Source organism: Colletes gigas, unplaced genomic scaffold (assembly GCF_013123115.1).
Source record: "Colletes gigas isolate AHSC1104 unplaced genomic scaffold, ASM1312311v1 Colletes_gigas_Sc00063, whole genome shotgun sequence".
Taxonomy (NCBI): domain Eukaryota; kingdom Metazoa; phylum Arthropoda; class Insecta; order Hymenoptera; family Colletidae; genus Colletes; species Colletes gigas.
This window is the reverse complement of record NW_025106692.1, coordinates 450,609-471,580: the sequence shown is the minus strand read 5'-3', so window position 1 is coordinate 471,580 and position 20,972 is coordinate 450,609. Positions and strand designations below refer to the sequence as shown.

At 33.5% G+C, this 20,972-nt stretch overlaps 1 protein-coding gene across 1 annotated transcript in view; it reads left to right on the top strand.

Moving 5' to 3' along the window:
* The first annotated feature begins 591 nt into the window (after positions 1–591).
* Positions 592–20,972, top strand: part of LOC122403613 (homeobox protein MSX-2) — a 95,712-nt gene continuing 75,331 nt past the window's right edge. Inside the window, exon 1 of the mRNA XM_043407227.1 lies at positions 592–1,336. Within this exon, the coding sequence (XP_043263162.1) occupies positions 592–1,336 (745 nt within the window). The remainder of the gene's footprint in view (positions 1,337–20,972) is intronic.

The window sequence follows — 20,972 nt, the reverse complement described above, 5'->3', positions numbered from 1 at the left end:
ACCCTTTGACTCGTGCGACCTGTCGTGCACGTAACTACCCATGGGCGAGGACACCGAACACCAAGGGTACAATCGAGCACGAAAGCGTCTCTGACGGGACCAACGTCGGGATTATTCGTTTCGTTCGGTTCTCCAGGAGATGGTGGATTTTATATACATTTTCCGTGGTAAAGTGAACCGATCAGTGGTAAGCGAACATTAGAAAACAGTGTATTCGACGGAACACGGTTGTGACCTTGTGTATTGTAACCAACAAGTGGATGACAACAGTAGATCATTAACAGTGCACTGCGAGTGAGATTTAGTTTAATTGTACGGATAAGGTTGCCGTCGACGAGAACTTAATAGGTTTGCAACATGGCTGTCAGGTGACTCTAACGTTGGATGAAAACGCGCCGAAGCAGCGAGTTGGATCACCGCGATATCGTCACGAGACTTTTTAAAACGTGCGCTAACTAGAAATTTAGTTGTTGGTCGGGCGACAGAGGCGCAGAATGAGTTACCGAATCAGTTCGCGGTGGTGAACAACAGCAACGATCGTACACGTCGGCCGTCGAGGATCACGATCGATTAACAGTAGCCGAAAGGATCATGTCGGTTCACGGCGACAGCGACGTGGACGCGACGGAGGAGATCAACGTGGACGACTCAGACTCCGGAAGCTGCAGTCCGCACAACTATACCAGCGACAATCGACGTCTACCGCAGGAGCACTCCGAGTGCTCGAATTCCCCGCCGCCGAGCCAAACGAGCTCCAGAACGCTGCAGAACGAATCGCCCAGGAGCCATCCTTTCAGTATAAGTCGTCTGTTGGGGGAGAATCGTTCACAAAATCCGAAAAGCCCTTCGTCGGAGGATCTGGACAGCGACAAAGAGAGGAAATGGTCCTGGGAAGAGGGAAACAATAACGGTGGCTTGTCGATGACCTTGGACGACGGCAGAAGGTCCTGGGGTCACGAGATAGAGGAGAAACTGTCCGAGAAGGACGACGATGATACCGGAAGCACGCCGGAAACACAGATGAATTCCGCGTCGTCGGTCCATTGCTCGACTGCCGCGGACCTGTTGGCACCGTTCAGACTTTTTCCGGCCGGAACCGGTCTGATATATACCGGTGGAGGTGTAATAAGAGTTCCTGCGCATCGACCACCCGGTGCTAATGGTGCAACAACGGGTGCATTGCCGGCACAAGCGTTGATACCACCGTGGAGTTTACAAGCCCTTCAACACAGTCAGCAGCAGGCAGCGGCGGCCGGTCTTCACAGGGCGAGCTTGCTCGCGAACCTCGCCGCACATCCGCTTCAGGGACACCCACACCTCAAGGATAGGCTGGCAGGTAAGAAAATCGCGGAGACGCCGTTCGGAATTTAAGGTTCCCAATGGGATTCCTCAAGATCGATGTCTACGTTACGACAAGGAGGTGTAATTGCACGAAACTACAGTGGAACGGATTTATCGAAACGTGGTCAACATTCTAATAACCAACTTATCAACGTTCCGAACCCGAAATTAATTATTATGTGTATACAAAAGTTTTAGTTTTGTTTCTTTTTTAATGTTCTTTTACTTGTACATAGTATGTACGTATTGCTGCTCAAAGAGTACTGCGTTTATAACCTACTCACGAATGCTTGCGTTCGAAATTTTAATACGGGATCCATTTTTCGTTATTTGTAACAGTAGTTTATGAAAAATCTTTCTTATGCAGCTTTGAAAGCAGCGAAGCACAAAATTATTAAACGAGTGGCAATGTTCTGAGAGACCTACGTGAACTATTGTTTTTTGAATTTATTGTTATAAATCAATCATAAAGTTGGCGTTTCAACTAGATGAATCGAACAACTTAACAACTACAGAAAAAGGAGAGGAATTGTATTTTTTTAAAAAATAATTATACTTGAACGCTTGAAAAAAGAACTAAAACTTTTTCATACAATTAATAATAACAAAACTACATTAAATCTTTGACTTAACGGACGGAATTTTATGGTTCTATAGTGAACAAAATTTCTATCAAAACATTACTATTTTTAATAAAAATGCCAAAAATTTTGATGATAATATTGAAGAAATGCTCCGAAATAAATGAGGAATAATTTTATTTCTATTATAAACAAAATATTAAATGCAGCATTTTCGAAATACAGTTTGTTTATAGTGAATAAAAAGTAACGACAGAGGATAGGAACAAATAACACCCCATAATGTCATAACGAAACTAGTAAACTTTTGCACTTCAAACTTTCAATAATAATGAAGAATGAAAATTTGAAATTGCAAAATTCCAATTTACTTTAGTTTTATAAAAGTAGAAAAATAAATAGGTGACAAAATGATTTTCTCTTATGATTTAATCAGGCACAAAAATCACAACAATAATTGTCTTAGATAAATATCAAATTTAAATCTCACGAAGTAATTACAAGTGTAACTTCTGGAGTCATAACCAGTATATATATGATATATCCACATTTTACACATGAAATACTGCACCCACTATTTTCCTTTTTTGTTTTTCTTGATTTACGTTTCAGAAAAAAGCATATAGCCACATTTTCAGTAGGTTTCCTACGATATTCCAAATTGGCAATGAACTCTTAATGATACCGTGGGATACTTCGAGAGCTTAACGACAAGAATTTAGTTTATTTCTACTCAATATTCTGCGTAACGAACAGCATAAAGTAAAGACAATTGTGAAAGGAAGATGGCTGCTTTTCATTTTTGAATAGTATATTTTGGTGTATAGAAAGGTTCCACGATAATAGTTATTGTGTTGAAACCTAAAATTTCATTTTAGACGATGTATTCTTGAAATAATCGTAAAATTGTCAAGAAACTATAGAATTACATATTACACAAATGAGTAAATTATATAATGTACTCTAAAGTTTTGACTTATTTTAACAATGATTACAACGATTGAATACTTGCTAAAAATCTTGATTCACGTTTTTACTCTTCAGCAGATTGAGTCGGAAATGTTAAAATTATGATTCATCCATAAATGTCATTAACAGGTAATTCTCCAATATTATTTGCTGTGTTAGAAATTAAACATTGTTAATAATTTTTTAGATACTTCAATACTCCTCACACACGGAAGAGTGACAAAATTTATATAAAAAGAGTCTTTAAAATTTGTTTCAAAAAACTGAATTTGTAATGTTAGTAACCGATACTGTCACAGTTATGTTTAATTACTTCAATTATATATTCTATTTTTTATACTATTAATTAATTTTTACAATCTTGACTGCTCAATTTGGTTTCACTCATATCTTACTGAATTCTCTGACTCATTAATGTCGTTATATTGTCGAAAACATTTCATAAGCAGCAAACGTTGTTGTTTAAACCAGTTCTTCTTAGCGTTATGTACAGATTGTTATCTTGCTGAGGAAACAAAGTTGTTTTCATAATATGCTTTGATAAAACAAATCAAAATGTTTTCGAAAAGATTAGTATATTTATCTGCTTTCATTCTCGTGAGAATTTTACTTATTGATAATAGCTTTAACTTTGTAAAAATCATGTCAATAATGTTTATTATATAGTGTTTCATTAGAATTGAGTAGATTAAATTTTTTCTCATCGAAAAATATTGCAGTTTTCCATTCTTCGTCCTAGAAAAGAAAAAACTGAATGTAATTTGTTGATTTTCTTGATTATTCTAAACAAATATTTTTAAATAATATCCGCATGTAACAACGACAAGTGAGCACTGCTAGTCATATATGAAGTTTCAAAATAGGAATAAATAAATCGCATTTATAAAATAAAATCCGAACGAAAAATGTATATATTAGTCAGTATTTGCGATAAGAATTTAAAGCTACATTATCTTTTATAAAAATATTCGTATAATGTAATTTGTCAAATATTCATCTTACAGAAATAAAGTAAGCATTGTTCGTATTCATTTAAAATTAAAATTAAATAATTTTATCCTCAACATTTGTTCAAATTATGGTGTGAAAATTAGAAATATCCGATAATTCAGTGGTGTACCTATTTTATATTGTGGTGTTTACATTGTAAATAATTTAAAAATACGATATAGCAAATTTACCGTACTGGTCGCTAGTAATTATCGTAGCAGTCAACGTCTTAATAAGATAACGTTTTAAAGAATGTAAAATGAAAGTAATTTGATAGGAAATAAAAGAAACTGCATTTTCATCCGATTGATCTTAAATAAGAATAAAATGAAAAAAACATAACATAAATATATACAATTTTTCTTTGGATTTAATTTTGTGATTGAGATTTCCTTACATATTATTATTATTACGAAACTGTATACATACTGTGTTACGAGTTGGTCATGTTTTAAAAATATTTGTGCTTGAAAAGAATCATCTTCATCAACCGAAACTGCTTTTACATTATGTTTTTCAATAAAATTATTTCCTTAATCAAACTGAAACAGATCGAAAACAATTGTATATTTTAATGCAATATAAAAGAAGCATTAATAACCCTTTCAATAGTCATTGTAGCAATTAATTTTATCTATACTAGTGTTTTTATGTACACATTTTGGTCAGTTTTTGAAGATTTTGTTTCACTGTGAAAATAATAAATTGTACGTCATTTTTTAAAATAATAGTTTTATTTTCATTCTGATAACATTTTATTGTTTTTCTCGTAAGAATAAAAAGATTTCCAGTAAAATTTGTCTTAACAAAGAACATTGTTAAAAAATAGTCATTATTGACTCTCGTTGAAGAATAGAAACTTGGATATAACATGCAATAACAATCGTTATTTTATCTAATGTTACTTCTTTTTATCGTGGTTTATAAAATAATTAATCAGGAATTTGTTGGGTAAGTTTATGGAAGGTCAAGTGAAACGAAACAAATAAAATGATAGTTATAAGGGAGCATAAACTAAATAATAGCCGGTTCCCCAAGGATGATGAGTACGCGTGCTATAGTGGAAAATGATTGCTCTTGGTGATTCTTCGAAAAGTAATACATACAGAAACGAGTCGCTAATGCGAAATGGCCGCTAAAAATAACTCTTTATTATTATTGAATATAAGCGTAATTTAGTGGTGAACATATGAAATAATTGACTTGAAAATTAGAGACGAAACCCTGACAGACTTTTAAATACGATTTATATAATTGACCATATCTATAAACTTCTTACGTCACAATTTTCTAACAACATTAAAATTAAAATATTTCCTAAACTAATGATCTTTTATTATAAATAGGTTAATACTTTTTTGTAGAGAATATTAAAACACATCAAGCAATAAAAGATATATAATTCCATTTAAAAAAACGCTGAAACATTTTTCGTTACGTGTAATAAGAATAACGTAAATCTAAATGGCAATATGCGGTGACTCACCCTGTACATTGCTTCTTCATTTTTTAAATCATTTTGTTGACCTATTAGAAAAGGATATGGTTCTCTGTTGCAAGGACAAAAGTTATTTTTATAAAACAGTGAGAAATTATTATCTTACTAATAAGAAATCGAGAAAGGGTTTTTCGACACACTTAATAAACGTCATCGAATACAACGATTCACGTTAAAATATTGCTCGTTTAATTTTCGATTCGAGCGATCCTTTTTGACGCGTTTACTTGCAATGTTGCTTTTTCAAATTTCATTTTAATTTGCGGCGTATTAACATTGCCTATTTACGAAGTATCCTTGTAACAGTGATCATCGCTATTAAATTTCGACATTACAACAGAAACGGAATTGTGGACATTATCGTAAATCAGGTAAATGCGGGAATGTCATTTTCTCTCCCGCAAAACGCGATTCCCCTCTGGACCTTGATTCTTGTTCATCAACCGCATTTTCTGATTGTAATAATCGCATTATTATTCTCTAGTTACGTGAGTCATACCTAGACGCAGTAGAGAAATGACTTTGTTCAGAACGAATTGTGGTTATTCCTCGATGATCATAAACAAAAAAAATAATGGTGTCCTTAATTCGTGCAATAACGATTCCCCCGCGTCGTCTTGAAAACTAGAAATGTACGAATGCACTCTATCTTGATATCTATGTGGTGAATTATATTTTAGCGAAAATAGAAACAATGAAAAAATCTTTTGCGACATTCGGTTAAAGTTTTATTTAAATAGTACTATTACTGGTTAATTCACTTACACTGTATATAGGAACGCTTATGACCTAATACTGTCCGATTGCAGCCTTATCAGTTAAGAAATAAGTATTTGCTCGTATTGTAATTGCCAATTAAAATGCACGTCGATTCAAGTACAAGTTAGATAAGCTGAACCTGTTAATTAGAAAATGATTGGAAAAATGAAAGAACAGTAAGTTGAATAACATGTTTTATTTTATTTTGTTAGTATCTTTTTATATTACATTCTCTAGTTTTTGCTTTTTAATCAATGAATTTTTGTTGTCAATAAATGTCAAATTATGTGAATAAAAAAGTATAGATTAGGTTTGTTTTGAAGAGCAATTCTATACTTTAGTACTTAATTCTTTTAAATAAAAGCTATTATAGATGCAACAATCAAATTATGTTGTAAACATCTGACGATTCATTTCCACTGTCATTATTTACACATTTTTTAGCTTGTGATTTCTATAGTTTGAAAATGGTATGTAAACACTACATCATACGACTATGAAAATTGTCCTAAGTTTGTTCTAGTTTTGTGTGAAAAGTATATAATATAAACCGAAAAATCACCCTTCGATGGGATTAAACTCTACTGAAATTCTGTTTCTTGCTGATTTTTTTGTTTCTCGAATATCAGCTGTTTTTCCATAACGAAACTTATCGATAACGTTTTTTATTTGAATTTAAAGTGAATCCGACGTAAGAGGACATACGTCGCTATATTTTGCTCTTCTTTCATTTGAAAAAATCGCAAGCAGAAGCGAAACGATTAATTGAGAATGTTAATGGCAGTGGAGTAGTGTCTACAGACACTTATCAAATATTGTTTCAACGGTTCAAGACTGGTGATTTTTACACAGAAGATAAGGAACGCGTAGGACGACCATCAGAAATGGAATCCAATAAAAGAAGATCCAGTCCAATCGACGAGTAAACTTGCAAAACAACTTGGAGTCAGTAAAATTTCTGTTTGAAAACGTTTCAAGTAATTTAGGAAGATGCAAAAGAAAAGAAAGTGACGCATGTCTTGTCAGAAGCTGCCATTTTGAATCGATACAATGTTTGCGTTTCTCTGTTATGTCGGTTTAAGAAAAAAAGTTTTTTGAATTTCATTATTACAGAAGATGAAAGGTGGACCTATTATGACAATCCTGACTGCAAAAGAAGTTGGTTGGATGCAAATCAACTTGCTCCACAGACTCCATAACGCAACATCCATGGCCATGAAATCCTTCTCTGTGTATAGTGGCATCAAAAGGGGGTAATTTATTACGACCTGATGAAAATCTGGTGAAACTATCAACGCTACAGTTAACAATTAATCAAACTGAATGTGCAAGTAAAGAAAAACCGTCTCTCAACAGCGTCAAACCGAACGATGGTGATTTTCTAGCGCGATAATGCCAGATCAAACGTTGTCAAAAACGCCACAAAGAGGATTCATAGTTAGGATGAGAGGTTCTTCCTCATCCTGTCTACTTTCTGGATGTTACACTGTCAGATTCACATCTCTTTAAATCGATGCAACACGGTTTAACAATTTAACTGCCACATCATCCATACATGCGTGCAGGACTTTTCGCTATAGAACTAAAACAATTAATTCTCAAATTGAAATCTTGAAGGAAATAAATTTAAATAGGATTCATGTATTTCATCAGTGAGATTTCGAAAATAATTACGACAAATTTTAAATTATGTAGTTTACAATTGTCTGAAATCAAAGTTTTGGTGTTGTAAATAATTTTACGGTTTTGATTTAGCAATCAAATTGTTAAAAGAAAGCATTTCAAGAACCACGATGAAGTGAAAAAATGGGTCGCTAATTATTTTGCATCTAAGAAGTTTGCATTTTTCCGAGGTGAAATCTTTTACCAAAAAAATTGGAGTAAATTATAGAAGCAGAAAGACGATATTTTAATTTTAAAAGAATATTATATATGCAATATTTAAATAAATATTCTCAAACGAAAAATCCGCAGAACTTAGTTAACCCTCTACACTCTGAGAGTCTTTATTAATACGAACAGCAATACCAATTGCAATTTTGTGATGTGGCTTCTAAAAATAAAACAATATTCTTTTCCCCCATAAAAATATATAAATACTTATAATTAAAATTTTATTCGTATATTTTCTAAATTCAATTTGTTTTACCATAAATGAAACTCGAATTGAACTATGGTACATGTTATGTTTGTCGCCATAGCGATGTCAGTGGAGTACAAAGGGTTTATGACCTAATATAACGCGTTATGCGCATAAGTTACATGTTCTATTGAAACTACTAAATCTTTCTGATAACAATGAGGTCCGAGCAACGCTCAGAAACAGCTCTCGATTCCCGAATAATCGCGATCAGGCAATGCCTGTCCATTCTGGTTTCCACGATACGATTAGCCGCGAGTGTGCACCTGTTACGCTATCAGTGGACACAATTTATCCAGATAATTGTTATCAACGGATACCCTCGATTCGAGCAATCCATGCAATTAGGAAAATCGTTGGGTATTATTAATTCCAGCGATCCTGAGATCGAAGTTAGGTGCCCGTGAACAGGATCGGCCGTTGTAACGCGAACGTGCTCGAGAGAGACAGGTTTTCACCATCCACATCGTTGATTGGAATATGAATTTCTCTAATTGGAACGATGCTAGTTAACGATTCTGTTACAGAAAACTTTGTTGCTTCCATTGGTCGATTTTAAGCATTTTATTGTGAATTTGTAATGTGTGTCGTTATTAGTACATCCGATGAGATCTGAAAAGGTAGGAAGAAAACCGTATCGGGGAACAGTTCGTATTTTATAACATAAACATATAAGCTGATAACATAAACACTGAAATTGGTGTTTAGTAGTAAGCGAATTTTGTAATTCTGATGGATGGTGGAATATTGTTTGAAGAAATCACACTTGTACATTTATAGTATTTATATGCAATGTAAATACAAAAGTAAGACGTATTCGTTAAGCTGCCGGAACCAGTCCGAACCGATAGATCGACTACGTGTATAGCACCTTTTAACAAAACCTAGATGGCAGAATATAATGCCTATATTGTATAGTAACGTAGATGTCGCAATTGTTACTATAGTGGAATTTCCATATTCCAACAGATTCAAATAAATTCCTTTACAAAGTTATAATCGAACTCGTGTGAACTTACTGGATACAATTATGAGGAATGGCTACCAAATCGCATATTTGTAAACTAAAGGTACTGTGCGCCCGCCAGAAGTTGTTTAACGGGACGACAGTGGGGACAGAGGAATATGTACTTCGCTTGCTCCACATAAATTGACGAGGATAGTAATTTTATAGCAAACAAACAAAATTTGTCAGTTCGAGGAATTTCTAAAATTTTAAACATACTCAGTAACATCTACAATTCGTATAAATTTGAAACAAATTAGATAGATATTGTGTCAAAGCTCGAAGCTTAGAATCCACACTGGCTTACGGAACGAAATTTTCTTGATCGTGTTTGAGCCTGATTGCATGAATATTTTTGTTAGCATACAGTAAAATCGAACCTTATAAGAAATAAAATACAACAATCTCTAGGTTTATTAGTGGGAAAACAATTTTAAAATGTCAACGTTTTACTTTAAAATATCCGTTAGAAATAAATGTTCTTACAGAACTTTTGTGAATGAAATATAAAGTAACTGTTAAAATTGAACCTTTATAACAGAATTAAAGCGTTAATATAAAAATTAACGTAAAACGGAAAAAGTAGTAATATTAGAAGTTAAAACTTTACTAAACAGTTTTCATTGACGAAAGTTTACAGTTTCGTTGAAGCCCTGTTGTCAGGATCACAAATATCGTAATATTCTGAAGAATAAATGATTAAGTAAATCCACTCATCTGATGAACTCCGATCATATGACCAAAAAGTTAAAAGCAGTGGAGATTATAGATGAACTTCTATTATATGAACCTACCAGTTTATATAAACTGCTTAATCCCTGTCGAGATCACGTAAACAGAGTTCTACTGTATCCTAATCCCCGTTTAGATCTTATCAGATTTACAAGACTATGACCCGAATCCTACAGTTGTAAACGTTATACATTTTCAATGAAAATACTCGAATCGACCGAAACGTCCAACAAGACTTTCCCTAATTGGAATCGTGTATCTTTAGAACACCGTGTACCCGATCTAGGCGTAGGTGGCTCGACGTAGTAGTTAGGTCGACGGCTCGCGACAACGATGGCTAACAATCAGCCGCACATAAACGATATCAATTATGAATAGCCGAGAAATTATTCAACCGTGCCGTCGTCACGATCAAGCTAGAGGACCGAATCCGTCGAAGAGACACGTGTGCACAGTATGTACGTGTAGGTGTACGTATGTGTATATGTGTACTCGCGCGCGGTCGACGCTGTGACATTTTAATGGCGTGCGGACAAGTTGAAGTCTTCACGTTCCTCCGTTCGCTCGATAAACCCTCTCGTTTTTCTCCCTTCTTCGCGCAGATAGCCGGCTGTGGCTTTGCTAAAACAGTATCGCCGGCTCGGAACCAGTCCCGTCCAATGAACCGTTCCTTTTATCTAACGAGCGTTTCTGCTAATGAGACATGTTAGTTAACTCGACGATTGAGTTTGGATGATCGCGCACAGTAGACGCTGCCGGAATTTGTTCGACGCTCCGCAGAGAAATCGCGATGTCGTCGAGCAGCCGTTCCTTCGAGCAAGGATATCTTCTTAATGAATTCGCGCGTATTGGCCCGTAGAGAAGTAACATTTCGAAGCGACGGAAGTATGCGAAATACAGTGGTCCCTCGCTAATGTTCGTCACTCTTTCCCTCGGTAATGTTCGCGGAACCATTCCTACCGATTCCTGGAAGTGCATCAACGAGATGAACGTTGCAAACGTGGCGGTTGAACGTTCATTAGGGTGGTTTTTGTTTTTCGATTTTCGATTACTTTTCGACGTACCCCTGTATTAAATAGTTCCATAAATCTTTTCAAGCAGTCCCTTTCGAAAGCCATCTTACTTCAGTGTGAAGTATAAGTCTCACATGGTCTTCATTTTGTTTTCCACAAAATAACTTGAAGAGATATTCACATTCGGCACTAGCTTTAATAGCATTGATACACTTTATAACTAAATTTAGTACTTCATTTGGAACAGGCGAAATGTTTCTAGCTACCAGGTTTTCCCTGTGAATAACACAATACACAAGAAGCATTTTTGGATTCTCATCTTTCATCAATTTTAAGCAACCATTTTTCTTCCCCATCGTATTAGGAGCACCATCTGCAGCACAAGATATTATATTTTTCATTGGTATGTTATTGACAACTAAGTAATTTTTTAGCTTACTATGTACAATATTTTTGGATGTAGTGGTGCTTTCTAATGATTTAAAGAACAACATTTCTTCAGCAAAATCACCTTTATCAATATATCTTACGTAAGTTATAAATACAGCCTCACCGTCCCTCAAAGTTGATTCATCCATTTGCACCGAGAATTTTCTTGTTTTCAGCTTTTCAACAAGTTGTATTTCAATATCCTCACTCATTTCATCTATTCTTCTGCTAACAATATTGTTACTTAGTGACATAGCTTTAACGTCATTGTCATCTTTTAATTTGGTTTACCTAGCTCGAGTAGCGACTGAGAGTCGCCATATGTTTAACTTAAACTTTGGATGAGTCCATTTTCGATTTCCCCCACTGTGGGGCGTGAGAAACATTGTTCTAGAGCAAAAATAAGTCGTCAACGCATCTGTTATGAATAACTATTACTTTTCTATTAATCTTTCTTCATGCAGTCTCTATAGTACATACAGTTTCTTTGTTGGCTTAAATCACACGGCACCAATCAAACAATTCGACAAGGCTCTTGCAGATGTGGGTCAGAGTAGACCCAGGCACGTTTGACGGAGGGTTAAAAATAAGGATGAAGAAATATGTAAGGATCAAATGTTGAACGCACTAAAAATTGATGATTGCTGGTGAATGTGTTAAACGACGTAACATTATTAACAAATCAATCTTCGCTATTTTTAAGTTGAGTCGACATACAAAAATTATGCAATTTGTAAGAAAGCTACATACATATGTACTTTGATTTCTGAACGATTTTAGAATCTGTACAATTTTGAAAGTAACACCGTTAAATTTTCAAAGAAAAATTTCAAGTGGTGTTCAAATAAGGTTTTCAAAAATTCAGTAATTAATTTTAGTATAAAACTTTAAACGCGGTAAGTTTTAGGACAAACATAGTTTTAGTACTTTTATACTCAAAATACACCAAACTGTCAAAATCGAGCATACAAAATTGGACGTTCCGTTTAAAAAAACAAATTTGACCTGTGTATCTCCACTTGCAAGAATATAATTTATACCATATTACATATTTTCTTAAACCCTACAACTTCTATAACATTTTCTCGTATTGTTCTAAATAATCAGGATATTTAAGTGATCAGAGTTCGTGACACACACTGTACAAACAAAATATTCTCATAAATTGCTCTAAAAATTATAAATAGGGATAGAAATATTAAAGTTTTAATGATTGTTCAACTCTTTGCGTCTACCATTGTATGACTTCAAGTAAGATTAGGTGAATAGTGAGAATGGATTATGTGAAGATACTACACATCGTATTGGTTACCTCGAATATTGCAAGAATAGCAGCTCCAATTTTCTGCAATAATCAAGGTTTTACTACATCAATATTGATACAGCCTTAGATTCTTGTTGCAACTAACTACATTGCTGGCTAAACATTAGAATACTTTTCCAGAATGATGTAATCATGTACTGTACATTGTATATATAAATCTCAGTTATTATTAACTATAAAAACATCGACCACAAAAGTCTCAAGATCATGCTGGTAGCAAACATTTGGTTTGCACTAAGCTAACTGTAATACTGGTAAATCGACGGAATTATTACTCTAGGGATCACAGTTTATGTGAAATTGAGTAGTCGAAAAATATGTTAATAATAAATCGCTAACGGAACATTTAAGGAAAAATAACGTAACAAGGAGCCTTTATCTAAACCAATTGGTCGTGAAACTGTTGTACAGCTTTATCAAAAATTGAAAGGTACGTTTCAAAGCTACGTTTCAAAATAAATGATCTTCAGAAGAAAACAAACTTATTTGATTATCCTAACAGCATATGTCACGATTAGCTAGGATAATCAAGGTGCTACTAACCTACATTAAATAAAATTACCACGAATGTAGCGCAATCTATGGCAAACAGTTTTCCAATCGAACGGTAGCGGCGAACGTGAGAAAAGTGGAATTCATTTTCACGATTCCTACTGGCTCACTTACGTAATTGTGTAAATACGTGAATTCGAGCAATTTCGAAGCGTCAATTACGAAATAACGGTTCGCCGAGGAGAATCCGTATTCATTTGCGCACGTCGATGGAGAAACCCTTCGCGTTAAGCTGTCCCCTTTGACAACGTCGATTCCGTTGATCGCAAAAAAGAGAAAATAATAAAGGACGTCGCTAACGTACAAATGGTTATTGCCCGGCGATCTAACTGCAAGCGAAAAATTCAGGAATAAACTTAGATACGTGCAAAATATGTAACTATGATTTTGACAATTTTCTACTGTCACCGTGCGCCTGGACATCCACGTTTTTTAATAAAGTATCCGTTTCCAACCGTTTGATTAGCATACAGATTAAAGTTGTATATTAACCCCTTGACTTATGATTTAATTCCAAATAATTTTTCAAACTTCTATTGAGCCGTTCATAATCTCGCGACAATAAGCACGCGGCCAAATGGTGACACCTATAATAAGGTTGAAGATCGTGCGGGGATTCCCGTGCCTTTCGTTCGAGTCGAGTCGTTTGTTCGAGCCGCATGGTCGGCATTACTGCAAATTATTTTATGTTAAACTATGTAATATCTAAATAATAATTAAAGTGGTTGTGTTTAATATTTAAATATTGTCTATGTATACATATATATATTTATTTAATCAGTTCCTATGCCAGAGGACCTGATATTTTTCAACAACTTCTACTATTTAATTTTGTTTAAATTTGCTCGTACAAGGAATGGCCACGAAAAAAATATATTTGTTTTACGAATACTTCGTGAATGTAAAAATGTGTTCATTTTAATTTATAAGGCTTGATGATGAGTGAGTGGCCTCATAATTATGAAACTTGACATCAAGAACTTGTCACGAGTCAGGCACGTCATTGTATGCAAGGGACTAATAACTGGAAATGCAAACTTGCTATCCAGTTTTTCAAACGAGGGTTTTCAGTGGTGAAGCTACACTCGTACAATGACAAATTGAGTCTCCTTCTCCCACTCCATTAACCAAATAGTCTTAAATGTATGTACTTTCGAAAAATGATTAAGTCACCCTCCATTAAGCAAAGAATCTTAAATATGTGTACTTTGAAAAAATGAAAAGAAAAAAAAATCGATTTCTTTAAGTTTGTCACGTAGGAATGACCTCTTGACGGAATAACATGTGTTTTATCAATACAATTAATAGAAATAAATTAATAGAAATAAATATTTTGCAATGTTACTAAATTCTACACGGTTTTACCCTTACCCTTAGAAGTATTTTTGAATACCTCTGAAAAATCTTTTTAACCAAAAGAAAGTCATTTTTTGAAACTATAGAGTTCAATTAGAGTTTTTAATAGCATTCGAAGTTTTTCTCGTCATCTAATTTTATGCTGACAGAAGAAATATATTAGGCGCTCGGTTTTACCCTGCTTCTCCTTACTTATTATAGCGAAAACTTTTGTATGACCTTTTTTTCAAGATTCTGACGGATCGGTGCAAAATGTGTCGATAATTGGGACATTAAACCTTAGGTACGCGCAAAATACATAATTATTGTCTGCTCGTTGGAATCCACGACGTCTGACTTTTTCGTGCACGTAATGTAACCTGCCATTACATTCTGTGGAGTGTACGATACGTATAGACACGCGTGTCCTTACGAGAGAAACACGAAGTTTCGCCGATTGTTTCGTTCCGAGGCGTGCTACGAGCTCGTCTGGACGCAACGGGACAATGTAAAGAACCCTGTAATCGCGAGTATCGAGTGACGCCGATTTCTGATGTTTGCTCGAAACGTGGGAACCAGGTTTCACCACCGTAATTATTTCCTTCGCGGCCCAAGAACGAATCATCGACGCGGCATTAAGATCTAACGGAACGGCGTAATTGTACGATTGAAGGGTCTTGGTGCAATAACCGAGCATCTTCGCCATTCGATGAAAATTAATTAAGCTTACGAAGATCATCAGAGGCCGGTAAAATTCTCATCTAGTCAAAAATTTTAAATAACGAACGAAAAATAAACAATCGTTTATTCGTTAGACGTTGAATAAAACTAAAGTTTTCAATCGTACAACGAAATATTTCACAATAGATAACAATTTAATTGCTCTATGAAACAAAGGTCGCGAATGAATCGCTAAACGTTGGTTTCATTCCGTATTTATTATTCGAATAAAATTTTGCTCGTATCTGAGAAAAATATATGGTAGACATGTATTATATTCAAATTATATTATTTGATAATTAAACTTTATTTCGTACAGATATCAAAACCTACAACTCAGTAGAACAGCAAACCCCATTAATCAGGAAAAGAACCACATACACACAAAGAAACGAACGAAAGAAAAGAAAAACTTAACCTATTGTTGCGCCACATAGCGGCATCACTTAATAACAAAAAAAGCGCGAAATTGAAACTAATATTTTAACATATATTATATGTTGAATTTAGTAAAACGTATAGGGATTAGAGACAAACTTCGTATCTAAATAAAAATTTTACATTATGTATGCAAAATAAACAACTGTTTATCCCTGACACGTTAGTTTCAATTGTAGAGTGAAATATTTAGATTTAGCTTAGTTTGAAACAGTGTTATACTTCCCACCGTGAAGATGTTATCTCGATATTCAGCAAACAATGTTGTCGACATCGTTTATTTTATTGACTTGAAAACGTATTTTTTTGTACTATAAGAACATACAAAATATATGATAAAAACCTTAAATGACTTGATTATACCATTTATTTGGAATAAATTCCACAAGAATGCTTAGCTTTTTAGAAAAACGACTAGCTCTTTAAAAGCAAAAATAGTTTGTATGCTTCAAAAGCTAGAAATCCAAACTATGTCAATTCTATGTTTGCGTGTCCTCAAATTGTTCAAGTAATAAAAATTAAATATAATGTCATCTACATTTTATTGAAATTTACACCAGGTAGAAATGAAAAAATCAGTAAAAATGTATACAGGGTGTTCGGCTACCTATAGCAAAAATTTTAATGAGCGATAGTAGAGGCCAAAATAAGACGAAAATCAAGAATACTAATTTGTTGATGGAGGCTTCGTTGCAAAGTTATTAACATTTAAAGTTCCGCCTGTAGAATGACAATCCGCTAAACAGCTGCGTTCGCGCGGACGGTTGCGGCAGGCGAGTGCTCGTGGTTCTCACGCAGCATGAAAAATTCTGCTTACCGACATTATCGACAGCCTTAGATTTTTGTCCACTTATGGGAATGCGAACACCTTACGTTGAATAAGATTCAACCTGTCTTATGAAAATCCAGAAGGGCATATCAAAACTCGCCCGGCGAGATTTTCACAGAGAAAGGGTGAATGCCTGTTCTAATACACAATGTTGTGAACAAAAATCACCCACATGCGATTATACACGCCCCACGATTGTCCACAGTGTCCACAAGTATCCACAAATAATCCTTTCAGGCGCTAACCACTATGCAATTAAATAAACACGTACCGCGATTATGTTATTCGTGAATGTCTACGTGTACGTGTATCACGATTCTTCCGAGTTATTTACGAATAAAACTGTTATTAATTTTTCAAATACACTTCAATTTAAAAATGTAAACAGGAATTTAATAAGTATTCGCTGATTGTTTATATCACTGTATTTCTTACATGCTACTTAATACATAACTGTTGCGTGGACTCTCGCGACCGGTAAAATTGGAGTGGCGCGAAAGGAAGCAGGTGATACTTTCATAGAATGATAAAATTGAAATCCAAGATTCTTTAACAATATTTATTTTAAGAAATTAATTTTGCAAACGTCTGAATACACTTAAAAACTCCTTTAATTATTCTCTTTGTCTCGATGACATTAATATTAAACGTGGATACACAAACCTGGCTAATATAAATTGTATCAAATATAAATTCGTTAATCAGAGAACCAAAAATTTGCTAGATTTGTAACTAAAAAAAGTCTTGGGTGGATTTTATTGCTACTTGTAAATTTATTTTCATTTATAGAGCAATCTATCCAAGCTAGAATTTTTAACATTGGTTGAAAAACATTGATTCGACTAATACTTAAGAGTTAGTCTGACAAAGAGTATGAGCTTTAAGTATTAAGTAATCATTAGAATGAGAATGTACCATATTTAACATTAGCTATTGCCCTTCTTTTAATTGGGTCTGTCCATCAAAAACTTGTATACAATAGAAGAACTTTTAAATTTAATTTTCAACAAATTATGTCATGAATACTTTTTTTATGAAAATGAGTATAAAGAAGATAATCATCCATTTTATGTTTGATGTTACTGACCCCCATCTTGACTAAAATTTTGTGACGTTATATAGTTGATAATTTTAACTTGGTTAATTTTAGAAATACATTCTAATTTATCAAGATTTATATAAATACACAAGAAATTTTGCATTATAGTCATCCTTCGTTGTTCAAAATTGTTGTGGAAAGTGCCCTTCTAACTGTCCCAAGCAGCGAATTAACTCCATGGTTGGCTTCTTTTCGCGTAACAGTTACAAAGAAGCTATCACCGAAAGCGTGTTCTTTAAACGCAACACTTCGTTTCTAGTTCTTGTCCGTTTCAGCCCTTAATTCCACATTAGGTTCGCGGTCGTGGAAAATTTCAGGCGCCTAAGATGTTCGAAGCCAATTATCGTAAAAGTTGTTCTATAAAATTTTGCCGGGATTATACGGAGCCAGCAAACTATTGGTTGGTTAGCGGCCGCACGAGGCAATTTACGTTCAGAGAAACAATCTTGCCGATTTGACAGGACGGTTTCTGTAATTGTAAGTCAAAACTCCTCCGACCCTCCGGGCAATGGCGTGTAAGCTGGACTTTCGCACGATCGTCTAAAAACAGAATCGTACGAGCGCAAAATGTGTATCAAGCAGGGGCGCGACCAGGAGGAAGGAGAGGAAAGATCGCCATTCCCCAAAAGTTACGAAATCTTAGATAAATTTATTTACTATTCATTTTAGTACATAATTACAATTATCTTGTCCTAAACGTTAAGCCACAGCTACTCTTGTGAAACGAATAAATTGATTATTCATAGAATTATTACTCTATAAACGGTTCAACATCATAAATAATATAGTAAAAGAACTACGCGTAAAATGTTCTCGTAATTTTATACATGAATCTATTACTGTAATCTAATATGGACCAAATTCTGATTTTCTTGTTTTAGTTATAACTCCATGAAATATTAATATTTCTACAACTTAAAAAAATATTTTGATTGAAAGAAAAGGTTGAGAAATGAATATTAATTTTTTTCACATGATCTGTATATTCTTATATAGTAAATCTAAATATTTTTGTGTAATAACACAATAAATAAATTTTTATATGTAAAATAGCTTTCCCGTAATACATATTATCTGATACGAAGCATCGTGTATCTTTTTCAAACTGCTATATTTATTAATACAGAATTTTAGTAGCAATACCATCATGAATAGCTTAAAGTGTATTAAACGTTTGAATTCGTGTTTTTTTGAGTCCTCTTCAGAATGAACGAACTCGTGTGATGAACAATGAAATATTACGTAAATATAAATTGTTTATCGACCGACGGATTTTGTTGGCTGGCTAAAACATAACGAAATAACGAAACTATAAAAGAACAAGTTCATTTTTTTGTGTAAGAAAATAGTGTTTCCTTTATATATAAATCGAATAAAAATTAAAATATCGTAAAAATCAACATCAGTCTAAGAAAAATGTAGATTTACATAATATTCTATGGTTTAAATTTTGTTTTAACACCTTATCTACACGTTAGAAATGATTTACAGCGTCAAATAGTATGCGTCATGTTATAAACTCGGCCGTATATTTGTTTTTAAAGAAAAATTTAAAAAATTTGTATGTATAATACACAAACGTCTATGTTTTTATTGAAAAATTTTGATAGAAAAATGTATTTCTGAGACTTAGAAATAAATTTTCAAATATGCGGTATTTTTAGAACACATCAATATAATCCAATCCTTTAAAAATAAAACAGATTGAATTATCTTCGCTAAAAATAATTAAATTTTGGAACATGTCATTTCTAAGATAAAATAAATGGACCTAATCATCTTAAACTAAAACAAATCATTTAAATCAATATCGATGATTAGATGAAGTATAATCTAACCGAAAGCTCCATCGGTGCTAAATGGTCATTTATTTTTACGTTCTAACCTAATGCATAAATAAAGATAAAAAGTAAATACCACTAACAACCGTTTATCCTTACATTATTTTTTTTTATAAATAAATAAATTCAATGCAGATATAAATAACAATGTTTATTGGATTTGAATGTTGTTACCACCGTTTATCCTTACAACATTATTTTTTTTATAAATAAATAAATTCAATGCAGATATAAATAATAATGTTTATTGCATTTGAATGTTGTTACCAATCAAAAATCAAATAGATTACTAAAAACTGCATTTTTATTTACCAATAGTATGTCTGGTCTTAGATACTTATTACGTTATCTGACATATTTTCAACAATCCATAGCTGTTTTAAGCTTGTCAAATCAGTATCTCAATTACTGAACCGGTGATTCTAGAATTTGTCTTGATTAATATGGAAAAAGTAGAAAAATGTGAACTTATGTCTAATGAAAAAGTTAAAAAAATGTAAAATCTCCACACTCTCGTCCAATAATAACTGATATGAAGAAGATATGTTCCAAATATGAAAGTGTTTAGATGGTATAAAGCACAAAAGGAATTATTAGGCTGCTTCACATGAAATATCGAATTCATAGATAAATATTTAAATGTTTCATGTTGTTTTCACGGCACTGTCCCAATTTAAACTCGTACAAACAAATTAATCGAATTTGACTACGAAAACAATAAATCGAAGGCTTCAATTTGACATGAACAATCGCTTTCTATTAATGGTTTTCATTCGTGAAACGAAGATGAAATCTGTTACTTCAGGGACACCGCCATTTCATATACGTCAACTTAATACTAATGGTAAAAAATCTGTGTGATTTGACAGTCAAAAAAATATGGGATTGGTAAGACTAATAGATAGATAAGATAAAAAGATTTTTATTTCATTTATATTATGTTTAGTGCCAAGAGTCATCGTTCTATTATTCGAAAATTCTATCGTTAGAATACATATATTTATCAGTTCCGATAATCAAAGTTCTATTGTATACAGGGTGTTCGGCCAGCCCTGGGAAAAATTTTAATGGGATATTCTAGAGACCAAAATAAGACAAAACTCAAGAATATCAATTTGATGATTGAGGCTTTGTTAAAAAGTTATTAAAAAATTAAATTAAAAAATATTACATCATTCTGAAAAAATTATTTTTGGTTGCAGGGGTCAATTACAATAATTTTTTATGAATACACATACTTCCTAAATACTATCCACTTTCGAGAAAAAAATTCGGATATGTACTGAAATTTTTCGGCAAAAAAAAATTTTTCAAATCGTTCTAAAAAAATTATTTTCGGTTGGAAGGGTCGATTACAATCATTTTACCCTCGAAAT